Here is a 20362-nt window from a genome sequence, read left to right as displayed (position 1 = left end):
TGAACCATCTTGACGTCATTGGATTTGATGCATCTTTCTTAGAAATCAACCTGATTCAGCATTCCAACACTGTTCATACCACTTTATACCTGTAAAGTTAAAAAAATAAAAAATTCAAATCAATGTACCCAGAAATGAAGTTCTAAAAATGCTTAAAATTCGCAAAATACTCTCAATATTACGTTATGAATATGTCTAATAACTAGATTATATACTTTCTAACACTAACAGCATTTATACACAATGTTTTTGGAAGTTTTATTAAAATAGATTTATAGGCGAAATAGGTCAATCCCCAAGACCTGCGTTGTTGGCCGCCTATTGCTATCAGTTTTTCACAATTTATAACACAAAAAAAAGGGCTATGTCCAATTACTACATTTCAACATGTGGTGCCCCCCACCTAACCTTGGCTGAACCATCTTGACGTCATTGGATTTGATGCCTCTTTCTCAGAAAACATCCCGATTATTTAGCATTCTAAAACTGTTCATACGTCTTTATATCTGTAAAGTTAAAAAAATATATAATTAAAATCAATGTACCCAGAAATGAAGTTCTAAAAATGCTTAAAATTCGCAAAATACTGTCAATATTATGTTATGAATATGCCTAGTAACTAGATTATATACATACTAACACCAACAGCATTTATACACAATGTTTTTGGGAGTTTTTGTAAAAGGGATTTATAGGCGAAATTGGTCAATCCCCAAGACCTGCGTTGTTGGCCACCTATTGCTATCAGTTTTTCACAAATTATAACACAAAAAAAAAGAGCTATGTCCAATTACTACATTTCAACAGGTGGTGCCCCCCACCTAACCTTGGCTGAACCATCTTGACGTCATTGGATTTGATGCATCTTTCTCAGAAAACAAGCCAATTATTTAGCATTCTAACACTGTTCATACCACGTTATACCTGCATAGTTAAAAAATAAAAAAATACAAATCAATGTACACAGAAATGAAGTTCTAAAAATGCTTAAAATTCACAAAATACTCTCAATATTACGTTATGAATATGCCTAATAACTAGATTATATACATACTAACACCAACAGCATTTATACACAATGTTTTTGGAAGTTTTTTTTTAAAGGGATTTATAGGCAAAATAGGTCAATCCCCAAGACCTGCGTTGTTGGCCGCCTATTGCTATCAGTTTTTCACAAATTATAACACACATAAAAGAGCTATGTCCAATTACTACATTTCAACAGGCGGTGCACCCCACCTAACCTTGGCTGAACCATCTTGACGTCATTGGATTTGATGCCTCTTTCTCAGAAAACAACCCGATTACTTAGCATTCTAACACTGTTCATACCTCTTTATACCTGTGAAGCTTAAAAAAAACCCCCAAAAACAGGAAAGAGTCGAGCATCAAAGCGGGGAAAAGGCTCTTTATGGTTGTGTGGCAGGATGAAAGTTCACCATTTCCCTTTCAAACAAACGTCTCTTTCACTACTAACAGGCCACATTTACATTTGTCATCCTGGATCTTTACCAAAAGGAGAATTGTAGGATTCTACGATACTGCACAAACAGCATAGGTGGACTACTTTCTTCGGATTGATTACATTTGTGAAGCCCAATGAAGGATTTTGGCCTGACATCACCACGACAATTACCTGTCGGCTATGTTTAATAGAAACCCCGTCTTTTGGAATATGACAGCCAATACGAGAAAGCTCGGTGGACAGAACACGCCACGGCATCACTCACTTTTGAATAACACGTCTCCTTCCATTAGGAAGCCCATTTCCTGTGGTTATTTCCAATTATTCCAAAACCCCAAAACATTTTCCATCCTCCACTAGACGTGTGTAGCACCTTTCGTTCTCATTACTCTCAGCTGCCTCGTTAGCTTGCCAATCATCCCAAATCATCGAGATTGTTTTTTTTTTTCATTTTGGTGAAACATTTGCATGGAAACAAGCATTTTCCCCCAAAAAATGAGTTCAGTAAGTGCTATAGTGGAATGTCTGTGCATACGGGCTGTCAAAGTTAATGCAGGTGATTAACCACAAAGAGTATCGTATTAATCATGTACGAATTCAGATTAGTCACACGAGCACTTGCTCCTTTACCTTAATCGCGGATGCTTACCTGAGGTCAATGCATACGCCTGTGAGGCACATTTCACATAAAGTAGTGATTTCAGACAAGTTTTAGCACATTTTGGAAAGCCCACTTTTAGCTCTAAAATGTGGGCGGGTGTGCTGACGTCACCTACAGAAGACAGGGAGCAATTTCACATTGCGTAGTATCGTATTTGTCGGACTATAAAGGCGCACTTAAAGGCCTACTGAAATGAATTTTTTTTATTCAAACGGGAATAGCAAATCCATTCCATGTGTCATACTTGATCATTTCGCGATATTGCCATATTTTTGCTGAAAGGATTTAGTAGAGAAAATTGACGATAAAGTTCGCAACTTTTGCTCGCTGATAAAAAAAAGCCTTGCCCCTACCGGAAGTAGCGTGACGTCACAAGCGGTAGTGCTGCTCACAATTCCCCGTTATTTACAATGGAGCGAGAGATATTCGGACCGAGAAAGCGACGATTACCCCATTAATTTGAGCGAGGATGAAAGATTCGTGGATGAGGAACGTTAGAGTGACGGACTAGAATGCAGTTCAAGGCATATCTTTTTTTGCTCTGACCGTAACTTAGGTACAAGCTGGCTCATTGGATTCCACACTCTCTCCTTTTTCTATTGTGGATCACGGATTTGTATTTTAAACCACCTCGGATACTATATCCTCTTGAAAATGAGTGTCGAGAAGGCGAAATGGACATTCACAGTGACTTTTATCTCCACGACAATACATCGACGAAGCTCTTTAGCATGAGCTAACGTGACAGCATCTGTCTCAAATGCAGATAGAAACAAAATAAATAAATCCCTGACTGGAAGGATAGACAGAAGATCAACAATACTACTATCAGGAGACACAGAACCAAACACTGGACATGTAAATACACGGTTAATGCTATGCCGCCTGTCGAAGCCTAGCAATGCTGTTGCTAACGATGCTAAGTTAGCAACGGGACCTCGTCAGAGCTATGATAAAAACATTAGCGCTCCACCTACGCCAGCTAGCCCTCATCTGCTCATCAACACCCGTGCTCACCTGCGTTCCAGCGATCGACGATGCGGTTGGCGGCCCGGAGACGTAGGAAGTCAAGGTGAGGTCGCCGGCGCTAGCGTCTGCTATCCAACAAAGTCCTCCTGTTTGTGTTGCTGTAGTCCGCCGCTAATACACCGATCCCACCTACAACGTTGTTCTTTGCAGCCTCCGTTGTTCATTAAACAAATTGCAAAAGATTCATCAACACAGATGTCCAGAATACTGTGGAATTTTGTCGAAGAAAACAGAGCTTTTTGTATTGTGTCCAATAGGGTCCAAACACTTCCGTTGACCTCGCGACGTCACGCGCATACGTCATCCTCCAAAGGCGTTTTGAACCGGAAGTTCCCCGGGAAATTTAAAATTGCACTTTATAAGTTAACCCGGCCGTATTGGCATGTGTTGCAATGTTAAGATTTCATCATTGATATAGAAACTATCAGACTGCGTGGTCGGTAGTAGTGGCTTTCAGTAGGCCTTTAAAATATTTTCATTTTCTCAAAACTCGACAGTTTGCCTAATGTACGGAATAATTCTGGTTGTGCTTACCGACCTCGAAGCTATTTTATTTGGTACATGCTGAAATGATAAGCGGGACCAGCAGATGGCAGTCGCACATAAGAGATACGTGTAGACTGCAATATGACGGCAGTCACACATAAGAGATACGTGTAGTCTGCAATATGACTCAAGTAAACAACACAGACACTTTATATGTTAAAAATATAGAAAATTACACACGGCGCTCAAAAGTCTGTCAAAATGTTTTAGTACAGGGGTGTCCAAACTTTTTTCACTGAGGGCCGCACACTGAAAAATCCAAGCAAGCGGGGGCCATTTTGATATTTTGACCAAAAGGTTTTGGTCAAAAAAAATATTACAAATGTGTCATTATTCAGTATTATTATTATTATTATTATTATTATTATTATTCAAGGTTTAAATCTCTAGATCAACATTAGGTCTATCTGTCAATAAAACGCTTTCAAAGATTTAAGTTGTATGCCATTTTTGTCAAGGAAAACCGTGTTTTTTTATGGAAAAACACAAAATATGCAATATTTTCCCCCAATAAAATTTTAAAGTGGAATATTTGAGATTATATAATAATTGGAGTTTTAAAAAGGTCAATAACTCATAACAACATTGATTTTAATTAGGGATGTCCGATAATGGCTTTTTGCCGATATCCGATATTCCGATATTGTCCAACTCTTTAATTACCGATACCGATATCAACCGATACCGATACTGATATATACAGTTGTGGAATTAACACATTATTATGCCTAATTTGGACAACCAGGTATGGTGAAGATAAGGTCCTTTTTTTTTAAATTAATAAAATAAAATAAGATAAATAAATTAAAAACATTTTCTTGAATAAAAAAGAAAGTAAAACAATATAAAATCAGTTACATAGAAACTAGTAATTAATTAAAATTAGTAAAATTAACTGTTAAAGGTTAGTACTATTAGTGGACCAGCACCACACACAATCATGTGTGCTTACGGACTGTATCCCTTGCAGACTGTATTGATATGTATTGATATATAATGTAGGAACGACAATATTAATAACAGAAGGAAACAACCCTTTTGTGTGAATGAGTGTAAATGGGGGAGGGAGTTTTTTTGGGTTGGTGCACTAATTGTAAGTGTATCTTGTGTTTTTTATGTTGATTTAAAAAAAAACAAAAAAAACCCCCCAAAAAACCCGATACCGATAATAAAAAAACCGATACCGATACTTTCCGATATTACCTTTTAAAGCATTTATCGGCCGATAATATCGGCCGGCCGATATTATCGGACATCTTTAATTTTAATTCATTATTTTTTGAGCCAAGACACTTAAAAAAAAAAAAAAAAGTCCCACTAAAATTATTGGGGATCCAAAAGGGTACTGCTCAGTAAAGTTTAAAAAAATAAATCCAACATTTTTTTTAACTTTTACCACAATAGTCTCAAGATCAACTTCAGATCTATCCGTCAATTATAAGTTTTATTGTTGTTTATGTTTTTTGTTTGTTCGTTTTAGGCCCTTCTTTAAAAAACTTTGCTTTTTAAAAATGGCAACCAAAAAATATGCAACATTTTCCCCCCAAAATATCTCTAAGTGGAATATTTAATGTGAAGTAATTGGAGCCTTGAATAGGTCAATAATTCATAATGACATTTGATTTTGATTCATTATTATTTTTTAAAGAAAGAAACAGCCTGCATGGCAGCTTTGTGTTATTAGAGTAAATAATGCAACATTTTCTTGTTACATTTCACCTGTTTGCTCTTTTATACCACTTTTTATGTTTTTTATTTTTTTTTTCATCGTATTTTTAAAATGTTAAAAAATTACCTGCGGGCCGCGAATGGCCCCCGGGCCGCACTTTGGACACCCCTGTTTTAGTAGGACTTTGGTAAGCTATGAAGCCGCACCGCTTGATGGATTGTACTGTGCTTTAACATACGAGTATTATTATGGTGTGTGTATAAGGTAAGACATATTTTCTGGCATTTTGTTACGCAATATTATTCAAAATCAACTTTTTTTACCTTCTGGAACCTGCTGATCTGTATTTGGGATCTGCATAAGTCCTGAAAATTTGCGCGTCCGCCTTTGTAGTCCGTGCCGTAGTCGATAAGCATCTTCCTTTTCTCTATCTTCTTGTTGTGAATTAGGGAATTATATTTATATAGCGCTTTTCTCTAGTGACTCAAAGCGCTTTACATAGTGAAACCCAATATCTAAGTTACATTTAAACCAGTGTGGGTGGGTAAAGTGTCTTGCCCAAGGACACAACGGCAGGGACTAGGATGGCGGAAGCGGGAATCGAACCTGGAACCCTCAAGTTGCTGGCACGGCCACTCTACCAACCGAGCTATGCCGCCCTTATGGGGCATTCATCCTCCGCTGTTGCCATTTCTAATATAAAGTAGTGTAAAGTTCTTACTTATATCTGTCAGTAAACTCACCATGAAAGCGCTAAAACATACCGGTGTAGTGAGTTTACATTATTCACCCAAGGAACTTTAGTTATTAGAGAGTTGCCGGTCGGACGTTTTTTCACGGGACACATATCCGGCGTTGTTGTTGCACTAGTGAGCCACGGATGAGGAGATGCTGCTCCGTTATTGATTGAAGTAAAGTCTGAATGTTATTAAAACAGTTAGCGCCATCTTTTGACACTTCTTCCACTCCCGTCGTTGCACGCTACACCGCTACAACAAAGATGACGGGGAGAAGACGCCGTTGAAGGTGAGCCACGTAAAAAAGACCGCCCACAAAACGGCGCATTCTGAAGAGACTGTCAGAAAGCGACTTGAAAATGGTCCGTAAAACATCATCTATGCAACATTTTGACCAAAGAACCACCATTACATGTTATGTAGACCACAAGATGGTGTTTTCATGTTAGAAAAAAATGAAAATAATTATGACCCCTTTAATGCGCCTTTTGTATGAAAAAAGACCTGAATAGACCCGCTCATCGGCAGTGCGCCCTATGGTCCGGAAAATACGGTATGTGTTTTGGTAGCATCTTCATCCCAAAACATGTTATTTTTGCACGGAAAATGTAGATATTGTCAAATATGTCTGCCAGATGCATTGCAATACATTTTATGAAGGGGTAAGCCTGCATACATGTCCACTATGTAAACATGAGGTAAGTATGGGGTTGTGGGTGGGTGAGATGGAGGTTCAGATCAGCAAGATGTCGCGGTGGTTTGTGAAGCCCTTTGAGGCACTTGTGATTAAGGGCTATAGGAATAAATTGTGATTGATTGACTGATTGATGTACAACTCCAGACAGATTAGGGCGGATCGAGCGAGTGGTGTGTGATTTGCAGCTAACATTTGAATGATTCTGACTCCCAGGAAGAAGGCTTTCGGTTGAAATGTAGAAAAAAAAACGCACGCCAAATGCGATTGGAAAATCCAGGATCATAGGCCAGATTTTGCTCAATGATATATTGACCTACACGATATTGTCCATAAACGATGTTATTGCCATTATTTTTTGGGCGGCCAAATTAACCACTGATGTCATGACAACACATACACTTGTGTTTCTCGTATATTTCAAAATTGTAATTGAAATTGAAACTTTTAAATACCAAGTTAAATAAAACAAATACAAACAAAAAACATACCATGAAAGCAAAATGTTGCACTTGAATATAAATCACAACCAAAATTAGGGATGTCCGATAATATCGGACTGCCGATTTTATCGGCCGATAAATGCTTTAAAATGTAATATCGGAAATTATCGGTATCGGTTTCAAAATTATCGGTATCGGTTTCAAAAAGTAAAATGTATGACTTTTTAAAACGCCGCTGTGTACACGGACGTAGGGAGAAGTACAGAGCACCAATAAACCATAAAAGCACTGCCTTTGCGTGCCGGCCCAATCACATGATATCTACGGCTTTTCACACACACAAGTGAATGCAAGCCATACTTGGTCAACAGCCATACAGGTCACACTGAGGGTGACCGTATAAACAACTTTAACACTGTTACAAATATGCGCCACACTGTGAACCCACACCAAACAAGAATGACAAACACATTTCGGGAGAACATCCGCACCGTAACACAACAGAACAAATACCCAGAACCCCTTGCAGCACTAAATCTTCCGGGACGCTACAATATATACCCCCCGCTAGCCCCCCCCCCCACCTCAACCCCGTCTACCTCAACCTCCTCATGCTCTCTCAGGTAGAGCATGTCCCACATTACAAGCTGCTGTTTTGAGGCATGTTAAAAAAAATAATGCACTTTGTGACTTCAATAATAAATATGGCAGTGCCATGTTGGCATTTTTTTCCATAACTTGAGTTGATTTATTTTGGAAAACCTTGTTACATTGTTTAATGCATCCAGCGGGGCATCACAACAAAATTAGGCATAATAATGTGTTAATTCCACGACTGTATATATCGGTATCGGTTGATATCGGAATCGGTAACTAAGAGTTAGACAATATCGGAATATCGGATATCGGCAAAAAAGCCATTATCGGACATCTCTAACCAAAATCAATAGATCGGTAGGTCGTGAGTTAAAACCCCGGCCCGAGTCATACCAAAGACTATAAAAATGGGAGCCATTACCTCCCTGCTTGGCACTCAGCATCAAGGGTTGGAATTGGGGGTTAAATCAACAAAAATGATTCCCGGGCGCGGCCACCGCTGCTGTTCACTGCTCCCCTCACCTCCCAGGGGGTGATCAAGGGTGATGGGTCAAATGCAGAGAGTAATCTCGCCACACCTAGTGTGTGTGTGAATGTTAAGATTTCATCATTGATATAGAAACTATCAGACTGCGTGGTCGGTAGTAGTGGCTTTCAGTAGGCCTTTAAAAAATTTTCATTTTGTCAAAACTCGACAGTTTGCCTAATGTACGGAATATTTCTGGTTGTGCTTACCGACCTCGAAGCTATTTTATTTGGTACATGCTGAAATGATAAGCGGGACCAGCAGATGGCAGTCACACATAAGAGATACGTGTAGACTGCAATATGACGGCAGTCACACATAAGAGATACGTGTAGTCTGCAATATGACTCAAGTAAACAACACCGACACTTTATATGTTAAAAATATAGAACATTACACACCTCCCAGGGGGTGATCAAGGGTGATGGGTCAAATGCAGAGAGTAATCTCGCCACACCTAGTGTGTGTGTGACAATCATTGGTACTTTAACTTAAACAAAATGGCTAAGTAAAGTTATTGTGACAAATGACCCCAATTATATTTATTGTTATCATTATTTATTATTGTTGTAAAATTGGTATTATTGAATGTGCTCAAAAGGTACTTATGAACACACTAACATATTTTAACCAGTTTGTATTTTTCTAATAACTAAAAAAAAATAGCCTCACAATATAATTTCTTGGCAAAGGAAACATCAAATATTATTCTGGCTTCGTAAAAGCCACATTATTTTTATTTTTGTGTTTAAATATCTTTATCTTCCGGTTCATGTGATGTCACGGGAGTCCACTTCCGGTTGAAAGAAGTCCGTCTGTCTTCACTTGTCGAGATTATCGATCACTTTGTGCAAGAACAGCACAGTCCAATGTGAATACTGTAGCTCAGTTGTTTAGACCGCAATGTGTTTCAACACGTTTAGATTGAACAATGACTTTTCATAATGGGGAAAGACTTGAATGTCTCCATTTACATGTTAGCATTTAAGCTACCTAGCAAGCTAGCGCTACTCCGTCCGAATCAAAGTGCAGTTATGAATGACGGTTTTTCGAGCATTTTAATTTAATGAAAGGGACAAGCGGTAGGAAAAATGGATGGATGGACGGTGATACTAACCATCGGGAGTTTTAGAGAGGTTATTGATCCTACCGTTGCGCTGTAGTTCATTATTCATTAATTCCTTATTCTTTAATGCATTGAGTTTATTTAATTTAATTTTTCTGTTCTGAATAGTTTAGGTCAGTCAAAAAATGTTTAAATACCGTATTTTTGGGACTATAAGGTGCACTTAAAATCTTTTCATTGCGCCTTATAACCCGGTGCGCCTAGTATACGCCATCATTCTGGTTGTGCTTACCGACCTCGAAGCAATTTTATTTGGTACATAGTGTAATGATAAGTGCGACCAGTAGATGGCAGTCACACATAAGAGATACGTGTAGACTGCAATGTGACGCCAGTAAACATCACCAAAACTTTAAATGTTCCATTGAGAACATAGCACATTACACACGGCACTCAAAAATCTGTCAAAATGTTTTTAGTACGACTTTGGTAAGCTAAGAAGTCGCACCGCTTGATGGATTGTCGGTGCATTAAACATACGAGTATTATTATGGTGTGTGTATAAGGACTGCAAAATGTCACCCATTAGCAGACATATTATCTGCCGTTTTGTTTCACAATATTATGCAAAACCAACTTTCCTTCCCTTTTGGTACCTGCTGATGTGTATTTGGGATCTGCATAAGTCCTGAAAATGTGCGCGCGTCCGCCATTGTAGTCCGTTCCGACACCGTAGTCATAAGCTTCTTCTTTTTCTCGACCTTCTTTATGTGACATTCATCCTCCGCTGTTGCCATTTCTAATATAAAGTAGTATAAAGTTCTTACTTATATCTGTCAGTAGACTAGCTATCAAAGCGCTGCAAACTTTAGTGAGTTTGTATAATTGACCCAAGGAACTTTAGTGATTAGAGGGTTCCGGTCGGACGGTTTTTCACGGTACACATTTCCGGCGTTGATGTTGCATTAATGAGCCACGGATGAGAAGATACTGCTCTGTTATTGCTTTAAGTAGGATAGGATAGGATAGGATAGGTCTTTATTGTCATTGCAACAAGTACAACTAAACTATGTTTTCAGCAGATACCCGTTCCAGATTAGACAAACAAACAGTGTACAGGGTTACAGAACAGGAACGCTGATGGGTCCGCCACAAGGCGCCCCGTAAAATGTGGGAAAAAGGTCAAACGCTGGGGAAGAAGATGAGTAAAAAAATACAATCTAGACTGGGCTCCTAAGGGGGCCTAGTCTGGAGTGGGAAAAAACCTCCATGCCATGCACACATAAACATGTTACGTTTAATCACGACAACTCGCAACAGAGGGGGGGGGTTGGGGCCCTGGAGGTCGACTGCTGCTATGAAGCGCTGCCAGCCGTCCATCACTCCGAAGGGGAATCAATCGGTGGTGAAGGCGTGGGGTGGAGGAGGGTGTGTGTGTGTGTATATGCCCATTGTCTTGGGTGTGTGCAAGTAATATCTGAATGTAATCCTGAATAGTGCACCCTATGGTCCGAAAAATTCGGTAAGGATTAAAAAAATTTATTACGGGCAAATGTATGCCCTTTAAATCTTTTCTGTTACAGACTAAAACTTTCTTGTAAGTTGATGCATATTTCTAGAATTGTTCCTATTTTTTTTTTCTTTAAGGTTAGTAAGAATGCAATGGTATGCAGAGGTGTACTTATAACCGTTTTACAGACAAATGACACCATTTAATGTTAAGTTTATAAACTGACTCACCAGGCAAGCTTGTCGACACGTTGACCTGGGTGTAGAACCTCTTGCCGGGCAGCAGCTCCGACACTCCATTCAAAGCTTCCACGGTGAAGGTGTAGTTGGTGTTGGGAAGGAGATTGACCACGGTCACCGTTCTCTCCGCCAGGCCCACCTGCTGAGGCACGAAGCCGATGCTCGCGCCGCAGGGCTCGCACTGCCGGCCGGCGCACCGCCGGCAACCCATGGTGTAGGTCAGATCGACTCTGCCACCCGTGTCCGATGGTGCGCCCCATTCCAAGATGAGAGTCGACTGCTTCAGGGTGTAGACCAAGTCTCGAGGTGGCGAGGGAGGACCTGAAAAACGGGTAAGTCAATTATTTTGTGTACAAACTTTATTCAGTCAGTTGGGGGCCTTTTTAATTATTTTGTTCATTAACCATACCAAAACCTATACAACAGGCAATCAATATACAGTAATCGCTGTTGATTGGTTCTAGGCTTGACCATTATTTATAAATCAAACATTTTCATAGCTAAATAATAACAATTGTTTACAGTTATTAACATTATGGGAGCCCTCTGTAAATGAAATAACACCCACATATTCAACTTTACACTACAGCAGAGCTGGGCAAATATTTTGACTCGGGGGCCACGTTGAGAGCAAAAATGTGTCTGGGGGGGCCAATGTATATATTATATGTACACATTTAGCTGTAAAAACCTGCTGTACAGTATGTGTGTTTGGGTCCCTTTTTTTCAGGAACACTAATACCAAAAGTCACAATGTCTTTCTTTTCTTTCTTTCTTTAGTTTATTTGGAACATGAACACACTTACAGCATAATACATCACACAATTTCATATCATTTCATTTTACATCATGCCCGAAAAGGAGTAGGAAGAAGCAAAGCTTATTTAATCCTACCCCTTTCCCACTTCAGAGCGTTTACAAATATATAGAATCATTTACTGACCTTTTTATATAATAAAATTACATCTGTGAATTAGTATACACAACAGTTTTGTAATATGTAATTAATTAATTCAGTAATTATTAACATACTGAGATGAAGAATATCTTATTTTCAATAAGGTTGAAAGTATTTCTCATAATTCTTCTTCTTTGTACTTTGTAAGCACTATTAATTTGACCAACCTCTTAAACTGGATCATATCAGTACAATTTTTAACTTCTTTACTTAATCCATTCCATAATTTAATTCCACATACTGATATGCTAAAAGTTTTAAGTGTTGTATGTGCATATAAATGTTTTAAATAGGGATGTCCGATAATGGCTTTTTGCCGATATCCGATATTCCGATATTGTCCAACTCTTTAATTACCGATACCGATATCAACCGAGACCGATATCAACCGATATATGCAGTCGTGGAATTAACACATTATTATGCCTAATTTGGACAACCAGGTATGGTGAAGACAAGGTACTTTTTAAAAAAATTAGTAAAATAAGATAGATAAATTTAAAAAAAATTCTTGAATAAAAAAGAAAGTAAAACAATATAAAAACAGTTACATAGAAACTAGTAATGAATGAAAATTAGTAAAATTAAATGTTAAAAGTTAGTACTATTAGTGGACCAGCAGCACGCACAATCATGTGTGCTTACGGACTGTATCCCTTGCAGACTGTATTGATATATATTGATATATAATGTAGGAACCAGAATATTAATAACAGAAAGAAACAACCCTTTTGTGTGAATGAGTGTAAATGGGGGAGGGAGGTTTTTTGGGTTGGTGCACTAATTGTAAGTGTATCTTGTGTTTTTTATGTTGATTTAATAAAAATAAAAAAATAAAAAAAAACAAAAAAAAACGATACCGATAATAAAAAAAACGAAACCGATAATTTCCAATATTACATTTTAACGCATATATCGTCCGATAATATTGGCAGGCTGATATTATCGGACATCTCTAGTTTTAAATGATTTTTTCCTCTAAGGTTATATTTCTCCTCTTTAGTAGAGAAGAATTGTTGTACATTCTTTGGTAGCAGGTTATAGTTTGCTTTGTACATCATTTTAGCTGTTTGCAATTTTACCAAATCACCTGTCTGATAGAGTTCTAAAAACAGACCACCTCAAAAAAAACAAAAACGAATGTAATTTTACAGTTTTTTACTGAATGGGACACCCAAAATGTACATTGAAATAAAGAAAGTGGGATTTACAATATTAACTATGAACAATAAAACACTGAATATTAACAATGTGCATTTATAAGAAACAAATAATTAAAGTTATGGCAAACAGAAAACAATGCTATTTCAACAATTTTCCCTAAGATGCAAATTAAGGCTACAAGGTGTTTTTTTCCGATCACTTGATTAATCAAACAAACTAATCGATAGATTGCTCGATGACTAAAATAATTAGATGGGAGACTCATGATTCTGGTCTGACCTGATGAATTTTATACTTCCCAGTAAATGACAGTTTTATGCAACCAGTCATTTATGTGCCTTTTATATAAATACTACTATCTAATTCAGTGTGTTGGCAGTACTGTACATAGTTACCGTATTTTCCGGACTATAAGGCGCACTTAAAATCCTTTTTTTTTTCAAAACTCAACCGTGCGCCTTATAACCCGGTGCGCCTAATGTACGGAACAATTCTGGTTTTGCTTACCGACCTCGAAGCAATTTTATTTGGTACATGGTGTAATGATAAGTGTGACCAGTAGATGCCGGTCAAACATAAGAGATACGCGTCGACTGCAATATGGTGGCAGTCACACACAAGAGATACGTGTAGACTGCAATATGACTCAAGTAAACAACGCCAACATTTTATATGTTCCATTGCAAATATAGAACATTGGTTGTGCTTACTGAACTCAAAGCTATTTTATTTCCTACATGGTGAAATGATAAGTGTGACCAGTAGATGGCAGTCACACATAAGAGATATGTGTGGACTGCAATATGATGGCAGTCACACATAAGAGATACGTGTAGACTGCAATATGACTCAAGTAAACAACACCAAAATGTTGTATGTTCCATTGAAAATATAGACCATGACACACGGCGCTCAAAAATGTAATGTTTTAGTACTACTTTGGTAAGCTATGAAGCCGCACCGCTTGATGGATTGTCGGCACATTAAACATACGAGTATTATTATGGTGTGTGTATAAGGTAAGTGTGGAGGGAAGTGCGTCAGCGCCCTGCAGGAGCAAAGGTAATGGCAATGGTGTCGAGGGTGGAGCACCATCAGCTAGGGGCGGGGCATGTGTGGGACGGCGAGACACAGCTGGCAGGTGATTGGATTTCACAGGTGGTACGTGTTAATCTAATCATCTGTTGCCTTTAACAGTAAGCAGCCTGGAGCAGAGGAGAGAGGAGGATTGGGAGTGACGGCAACGTCACGACATGCCGAAAGACATTTTGAAAAAGCTTGTTGAAAACATTAAAAATGTTGTTAAATCTGCACGCTTGGCTCTTGTGCCGTGTCTACAGTGGAGCTGCTAGGAAGCCACTTCCACAGTAAGACATATTATCTGGCGTTTTGTTTTGCAATATTATGCAAAAGCAACTTTCCTTACCTTCTGGTACCTGCTGATGTGTATTTGGGATCTACATAAGTCCTGAAAAATTGCGCACGTCCGCCTTTGTAGTCCGTGCCAACACCGTAGTCGATAAGCTTCTTCTTTTTCTCTATCTTCTTGTTGTGGGACATTCATCCTCCGCTGTTGCCATTTCTAATTTTAAGTAGTGTAAAGTTCTTACTTATATCTGTCAGTAAACTCACCATGAAAGCGCTAAAACGTACCGGTGTAGTGAGTTTACATTATTCACCCAAGAACTTTAGTTATTAGAGAGTTCCGGTCGGTTTAGACCAGGGGTCCCCAAACTACGGCCCGCGGGCCGGATCCGGCCCCCCATCATCCAAAATCCGGCCCACGGGAAGTCCCACGAAAAAAAAAACGTTTTTTAAATTTTTTTAAATTTTTTATTATTATTTGTTTTTATTTTTCCTTTCTAATCCTTTTTCTACCGCTTGTTACTCTCGGGGTCTCGTAGCCGCTCAGGCCAATCATACGGTCTAAAAATGAATTTTCCCATCGATAACATGACAATGTTAAATGTTGATGAACATCAATGTTAATTGATGTTAAATGACAAAACGGAATATAAAGACAATATATATATATATATATATATATATATATATATATATATATATATATATATATATATATATGTATATATATATATATATATATATATACACACATATATACACATATATATGTATATATATATATATATGTATATATAAATATATATACGTATATATATATATATATGTATATATATTTATATATATATATATATATATATATATATGTATATATATTTATATATATATTTTTATATATATATATATATATATATATATATATATATACAATGTATTGTATATATATACAGGTATATATATATATATATATATATATATATATATATATATATATATATATATATATATATATATATATACAGCCCGGCCCCCGGCCAAATTTTTTTAACCCAATGCGGCCCCCGACTCAAAAAGTTTGGGGACCCCTGGTTTAGACTCTTGCCCTCAGGATGCAGGTACGCACCTAGTAATAGAAAGGCCAAAAACAACAGATACATAAGATCCTTTTTTCCCTCAGCTGTTGATTTTATAAATGAGCTTCTTAAACAAGCTTAGCTGCTATTCAGTCACTTTAGTGGGAAGCGATGTGTGATGATTAGTTTTTATAGTATTACACATTTTTTTAGTTTTTAGCTCAATGCCTTCATGATGGTTTGTACACTACCGTTCAAAAGTTTGGGGTCACCCAAACAATTTTGTGGAATAGCCTTCGTTTCTAACAACAAAAATAGACTGCCGAGTTTCAGACGAAAGTTCTCTTTTTCTGGCCATTTTGAGCGTTTAACTGACCCCACAAATGTGATGCTCCAGAAACTCAATCTGCTCAAAGGAAGGTCAGTTTTGTAGCTTCTGTAACGAGCTGAACTGTTTTCAGATGTGTGAACATGATTGCACAAGGGTTTTCTAATCATCAATTAGCCTTCTGAGCCAATGAGCAAACACATTGTACCATTAGAACACTGGAGTGATAGTTGCTGGAAATGGGCCGCTAGAATAGTCATTTACCACATTAGCAATGTATAGAGTGTATTTCTTTAAAGTTAAGACTAGTTTAAAGTTATCTTCATTGAAAAGTACAGTGCTTTTCCTTCAAAAATAAGGACATTTCAATGTGACCCCAAACTTTTGAACGGTAGTGTATGTTGTATGTATTTTATGTATTAGTACCTTGTTTTTACTGTTGTACCTCGTTTTTACTGTTGTACCTCGTTTTTACTGTTGTCCCTCATTTTTACTGTTGTACCTTGCTTTTACAGTCGTACCTCGTTTTTTACTGTTGAACCTTGTTTTTAATGACTAATGCTGCAAACCAAAATTGCCCCTCGGGGACAATAAAGATTTTCTAAGTCTAAGTCTAAGACGGTGTTTCACGAGACACATTTGTTGTTTCCGAATGAGGAACTGCTGTCTGAATGTCATTAAAACAGTTAGCGCCATCTTTTGACACTTCTTCCACTCCCGTCCTTGCACGCTACACCGCCACAACAAAGATGACGGGGGGAAGACGCTGCCGAAGGTGAGCCACGTAAATAAGACCGCCCACAAAACGGCGCATCCTGAAGAGACTGTCAGAAAGCGGCTTGAAGATGATCTGTAAAACATCATCTATGCAACATTTTGACCAAAGAACCACCATCACATGTTATGTAGACCACAAAGAAGTGTTTTATATTTATAAAAAAATTAAAAATAATATGACTCCTTTAATGCGCCTTATATATGACAAAAGATCAAAAATAGCCCATTCATCTGCAGTGCGCCCTAATATACGGCCTTTTTGTGCATACTGTAAATAGTTGTATCGAGGAAATCATTACGCGAGGCTTTTAGTTGTCATTTTAAAACCTGGCCAGCTTAAAAATACAACAGAGTGCAAGTCAGCTGACGGCATCAAACCCCAGTAGTGTCCTGACCGACCTGTGTCTTCTTCTCCTGGTCTTTGCAGACAGAGGGCTCCATAGAGCCAAGGTCCATTAAAGCCCATGAATTTTATATATCAGTGTGTGTGTGTGTGTGTGTGTGTGTGTGTGTGTGTGTGTGTGTGTGTGTGTACGATGAATAAGTAAAGGTGTGCTGCCATGTGCGTGAGCAAACGCGTCACACACCGCAGCTGTTCCCCCCCGCCCCAATGGCGGATTCACATGGAGAGGAGAATTACGTAAGAGCGTGGAGCATTTAGTGTGAACTCGCATGCATTTGATGTCCGCCCAGCTGGGACTTTATTCACGTTCGCTTGGCCTTGCACGCTCTTTTTACGCGTCGACTTTTCCTCTTGATCAAATCCACTCCCCTGCGCAGCTCTCCACCATCTACGCCCCTCCCACCCCCGTTCTGCATTCTCCATCCGTCCCCGACATTTCTTTAATGTCGGTAATCCTATTAAAGCCTGCATTCAAAGAACAGTCCGGCTGCTAAGGGAAGGAAAATTTGAACAAAGCCTCAAACGTGGCTTTTTTTTATTAATTTACCATTACAGTCTATTTACTGGTGGATTTCTCTAAACTACAAGTAAAAAGTATGTCATCCACTCCAGTGATAATGCTACTTGTAAGAAATGTTGTCTATTTGCCACCATGGAGGCAAGGGTTACTGACTTAGTCGCGAGCAAGAATGCGCTGATTACGCGTTTGTTCGCTTGTCCAATTTATAGACACAGCTAGAATGTGTCATGAACATGTAGTATTACGATACTGACGATATCGTCGGGCAAATTGATATCATTTATATCGTATATCGTCTATATCAGGGGTGTCAAACTCACTTTAGCTGAGGGGCCGCATGGAGGAAAATCCGTGCACACACGCGGGCCGGACTATTAAAATCCATCCATCCATTTTCTACCTCTTGTCCCTTTTGGGGTGATGGACGGCTGGCAGCGCTTCATAGCAGCAGTCGACCTCCAGGGCCCCAACTCCCCCCACCCCTCTGTTGCGAGTTGTCGTGATTAAATGTAACATGTTTATGTGTGCGTGGCATGGAGGTTTTTTCCCCACTCCAGACTAGGCCCCCTTAGGAGCCCAGTCTAGATTGTATTTTTTTACTCATCTTCTTCCCCAGCCTTTTACCTTTTTCCCACATTTTACGGGGCGCCTTGTGGCTCAGCTGCACTCGGGCGGAAGGCGGAGTACACCCTGGACAAGTCGCCGCCTCATCGCAGGGCCAACACAGATATCATGGCATTAAAACTAAAAAAAAAATAAAGACGACTTCAGATTGTTTTCTTTGTCCTACTTTGGCCAAAAAATAGAATAAACACATTCTGAAAATATTAGGAGAAAAATTTAGAAAAATAATACCGGCAGCGGTAAAGTTTAGAGCCATGAAGGAAAGAAGAAAGTGAATGAATGTTTATAACTGAATACATTTACATATGCATAAACATGTGTTTTCTTTTGTATTACCGTATTTTCCGCACTATAAGGCGCATCTTCAATGAATGGCCCATTTTAAAACGTTGTTCATATATAAGGCGCACCGCATTATAAGGCGCATAGAATAGACGCTACAGTAGAGGCTGGGGTTACGTTATGCATCCCGTAGTTGCGAGACCCGTTGTGGCTCAATATTGGTCCATTTATGAGGCGCACCGGACTATAAGGCGCACTGTCAGCTTTTGAGAAAATTGGAGGTTTTTAGGTGCGCCTTATAGTGCGGAATATACGGTATTTGTTTTTTAACGGATTAACGTTTATGACAACCTTTTTCCAAAACACAATATAGAATGTGAGATACAACAGGATAATGCATACATTTATCATTTGTTTTTCAAGACTGTTACAAAAAAGTGGGGCCCCAAAAATTTACTAATGGACCCTATTTTTATAACTTGATTGTGAAAATTCCTAGCGCCCACACTGATGGAGTATTGGTGCGTGCAAAACAGCAGCAGGCGGCTGTGGCCTGCGGGCCGGTTCTACTACTAATCAAATATCATCCCGGGGCCCCATAGATCATTCATTGGCGGGCCAGATTCAGCCCACTGGGCTTGACTTTGACACCCCCTGTACTAAACCATCCCATGTGTGATATCTGTGGGAGTGTTTCCATGCATATTTGTACGTGCTATCGTAATGTAATCAAGCTAGCTTTATTAGCAGTAGCAAATATGCTAAAATGTTTTTGGTTATTAATATTATTATTTACTCATAATGACATTCTTTTGGTGTTGTTTCAGTTTTCTAAATTTACCAAAACGTCACCGTAGACTTATTGAGTCTGTTTAGCTGATTGGAGAGCTAGCCTTCGCAGGTAGTGGGTCCGTGATGATGGCTTCTGTTTTGTTTGATCAGCCGTTTTACTGCCGTGTTACAGACACCGTTTGGAAACAGTTAAGGTATGTAAATAAACACTTACAAAACATTTTGTATCGGTATAGGACTGTATATATATATATATATATATATATATATATATATATATATATATATATATATATATATATATATATATATATATATATATATATATATATATATATATATATATATATATATATATATATATATATATACAGTATATATACATTTACACTACCGTTCAAAAGTTTGGGGTCACCCAAACAATTTTGTGGAATAGCCTTCATTTCTAAGAACAAGAATAGACTGTCGAGTTTCAGATGAAAGTTCTCTTTTTCTGGCCATTTTGAGCGTTTAATTGACCCCACAAATGTGATGCTCCAGAAACTCAATCTGCTCAAAGGAAGGTCAGTTTTGTAGCTTCTGTAACGAGCTAAAGTGTTTTCAGATGTGTGAACATGATTGCACAAGGGTTTTCTAATCATCAATTAGCCTTCTGAGCCAATGAGCAAACACATTGTACCATTAGAACACTGGAGTGATAGTTGCTGGAAATGGGCCTCTATACACCTATGTAGATATTGCACCAAAAACCAGACATTTGCAGCTAGAATAGTCATTTACCACATTAGCAATGTATAGAGTGCATTTCTTTAAAGTTAAGCCTAGTTTAAAGTTATCTTCTTTGAAAAGTACAGTGCTTTTCCTTCAAAAATAAGGACATTTCAATGTGACCCC

General features: G+C 38.4%; 1 protein-coding gene across 2 annotated transcripts in view; it reads right to left on the bottom strand.

Annotated features, from left to right (window-relative positions):
- Positions 1-20362, bottom strand: part of LOC133636021 (ephrin type-A receptor 7-like) — a 584329-nt gene that overhangs the window by 187959 nt on the left and 376008 nt on the right. For both annotated transcript variants that reach the window (XM_062029623.1, XM_062029624.1), the window contains exon 5: positions 11174-11503. In XM_062029623.1, coding sequence (XP_061885607.1) covers positions 11174-11503 — 330 coding nt within the window. The remainder of the gene's footprint in view (positions 1-11173; positions 11504-20362) is intronic.

Source organism: Entelurus aequoreus, linkage group LG20 (assembly GCF_033978785.1).
Source record: "Entelurus aequoreus isolate RoL-2023_Sb linkage group LG20, RoL_Eaeq_v1.1, whole genome shotgun sequence".
Taxonomy (NCBI): Eukaryota; Metazoa; Chordata; class Actinopteri; order Syngnathiformes; family Syngnathidae; genus Entelurus; species Entelurus aequoreus.
The sequence above is the reverse complement of the archived record's forward strand: the minus strand, read 5'-3'. Positions and strand labels throughout refer to the sequence as shown.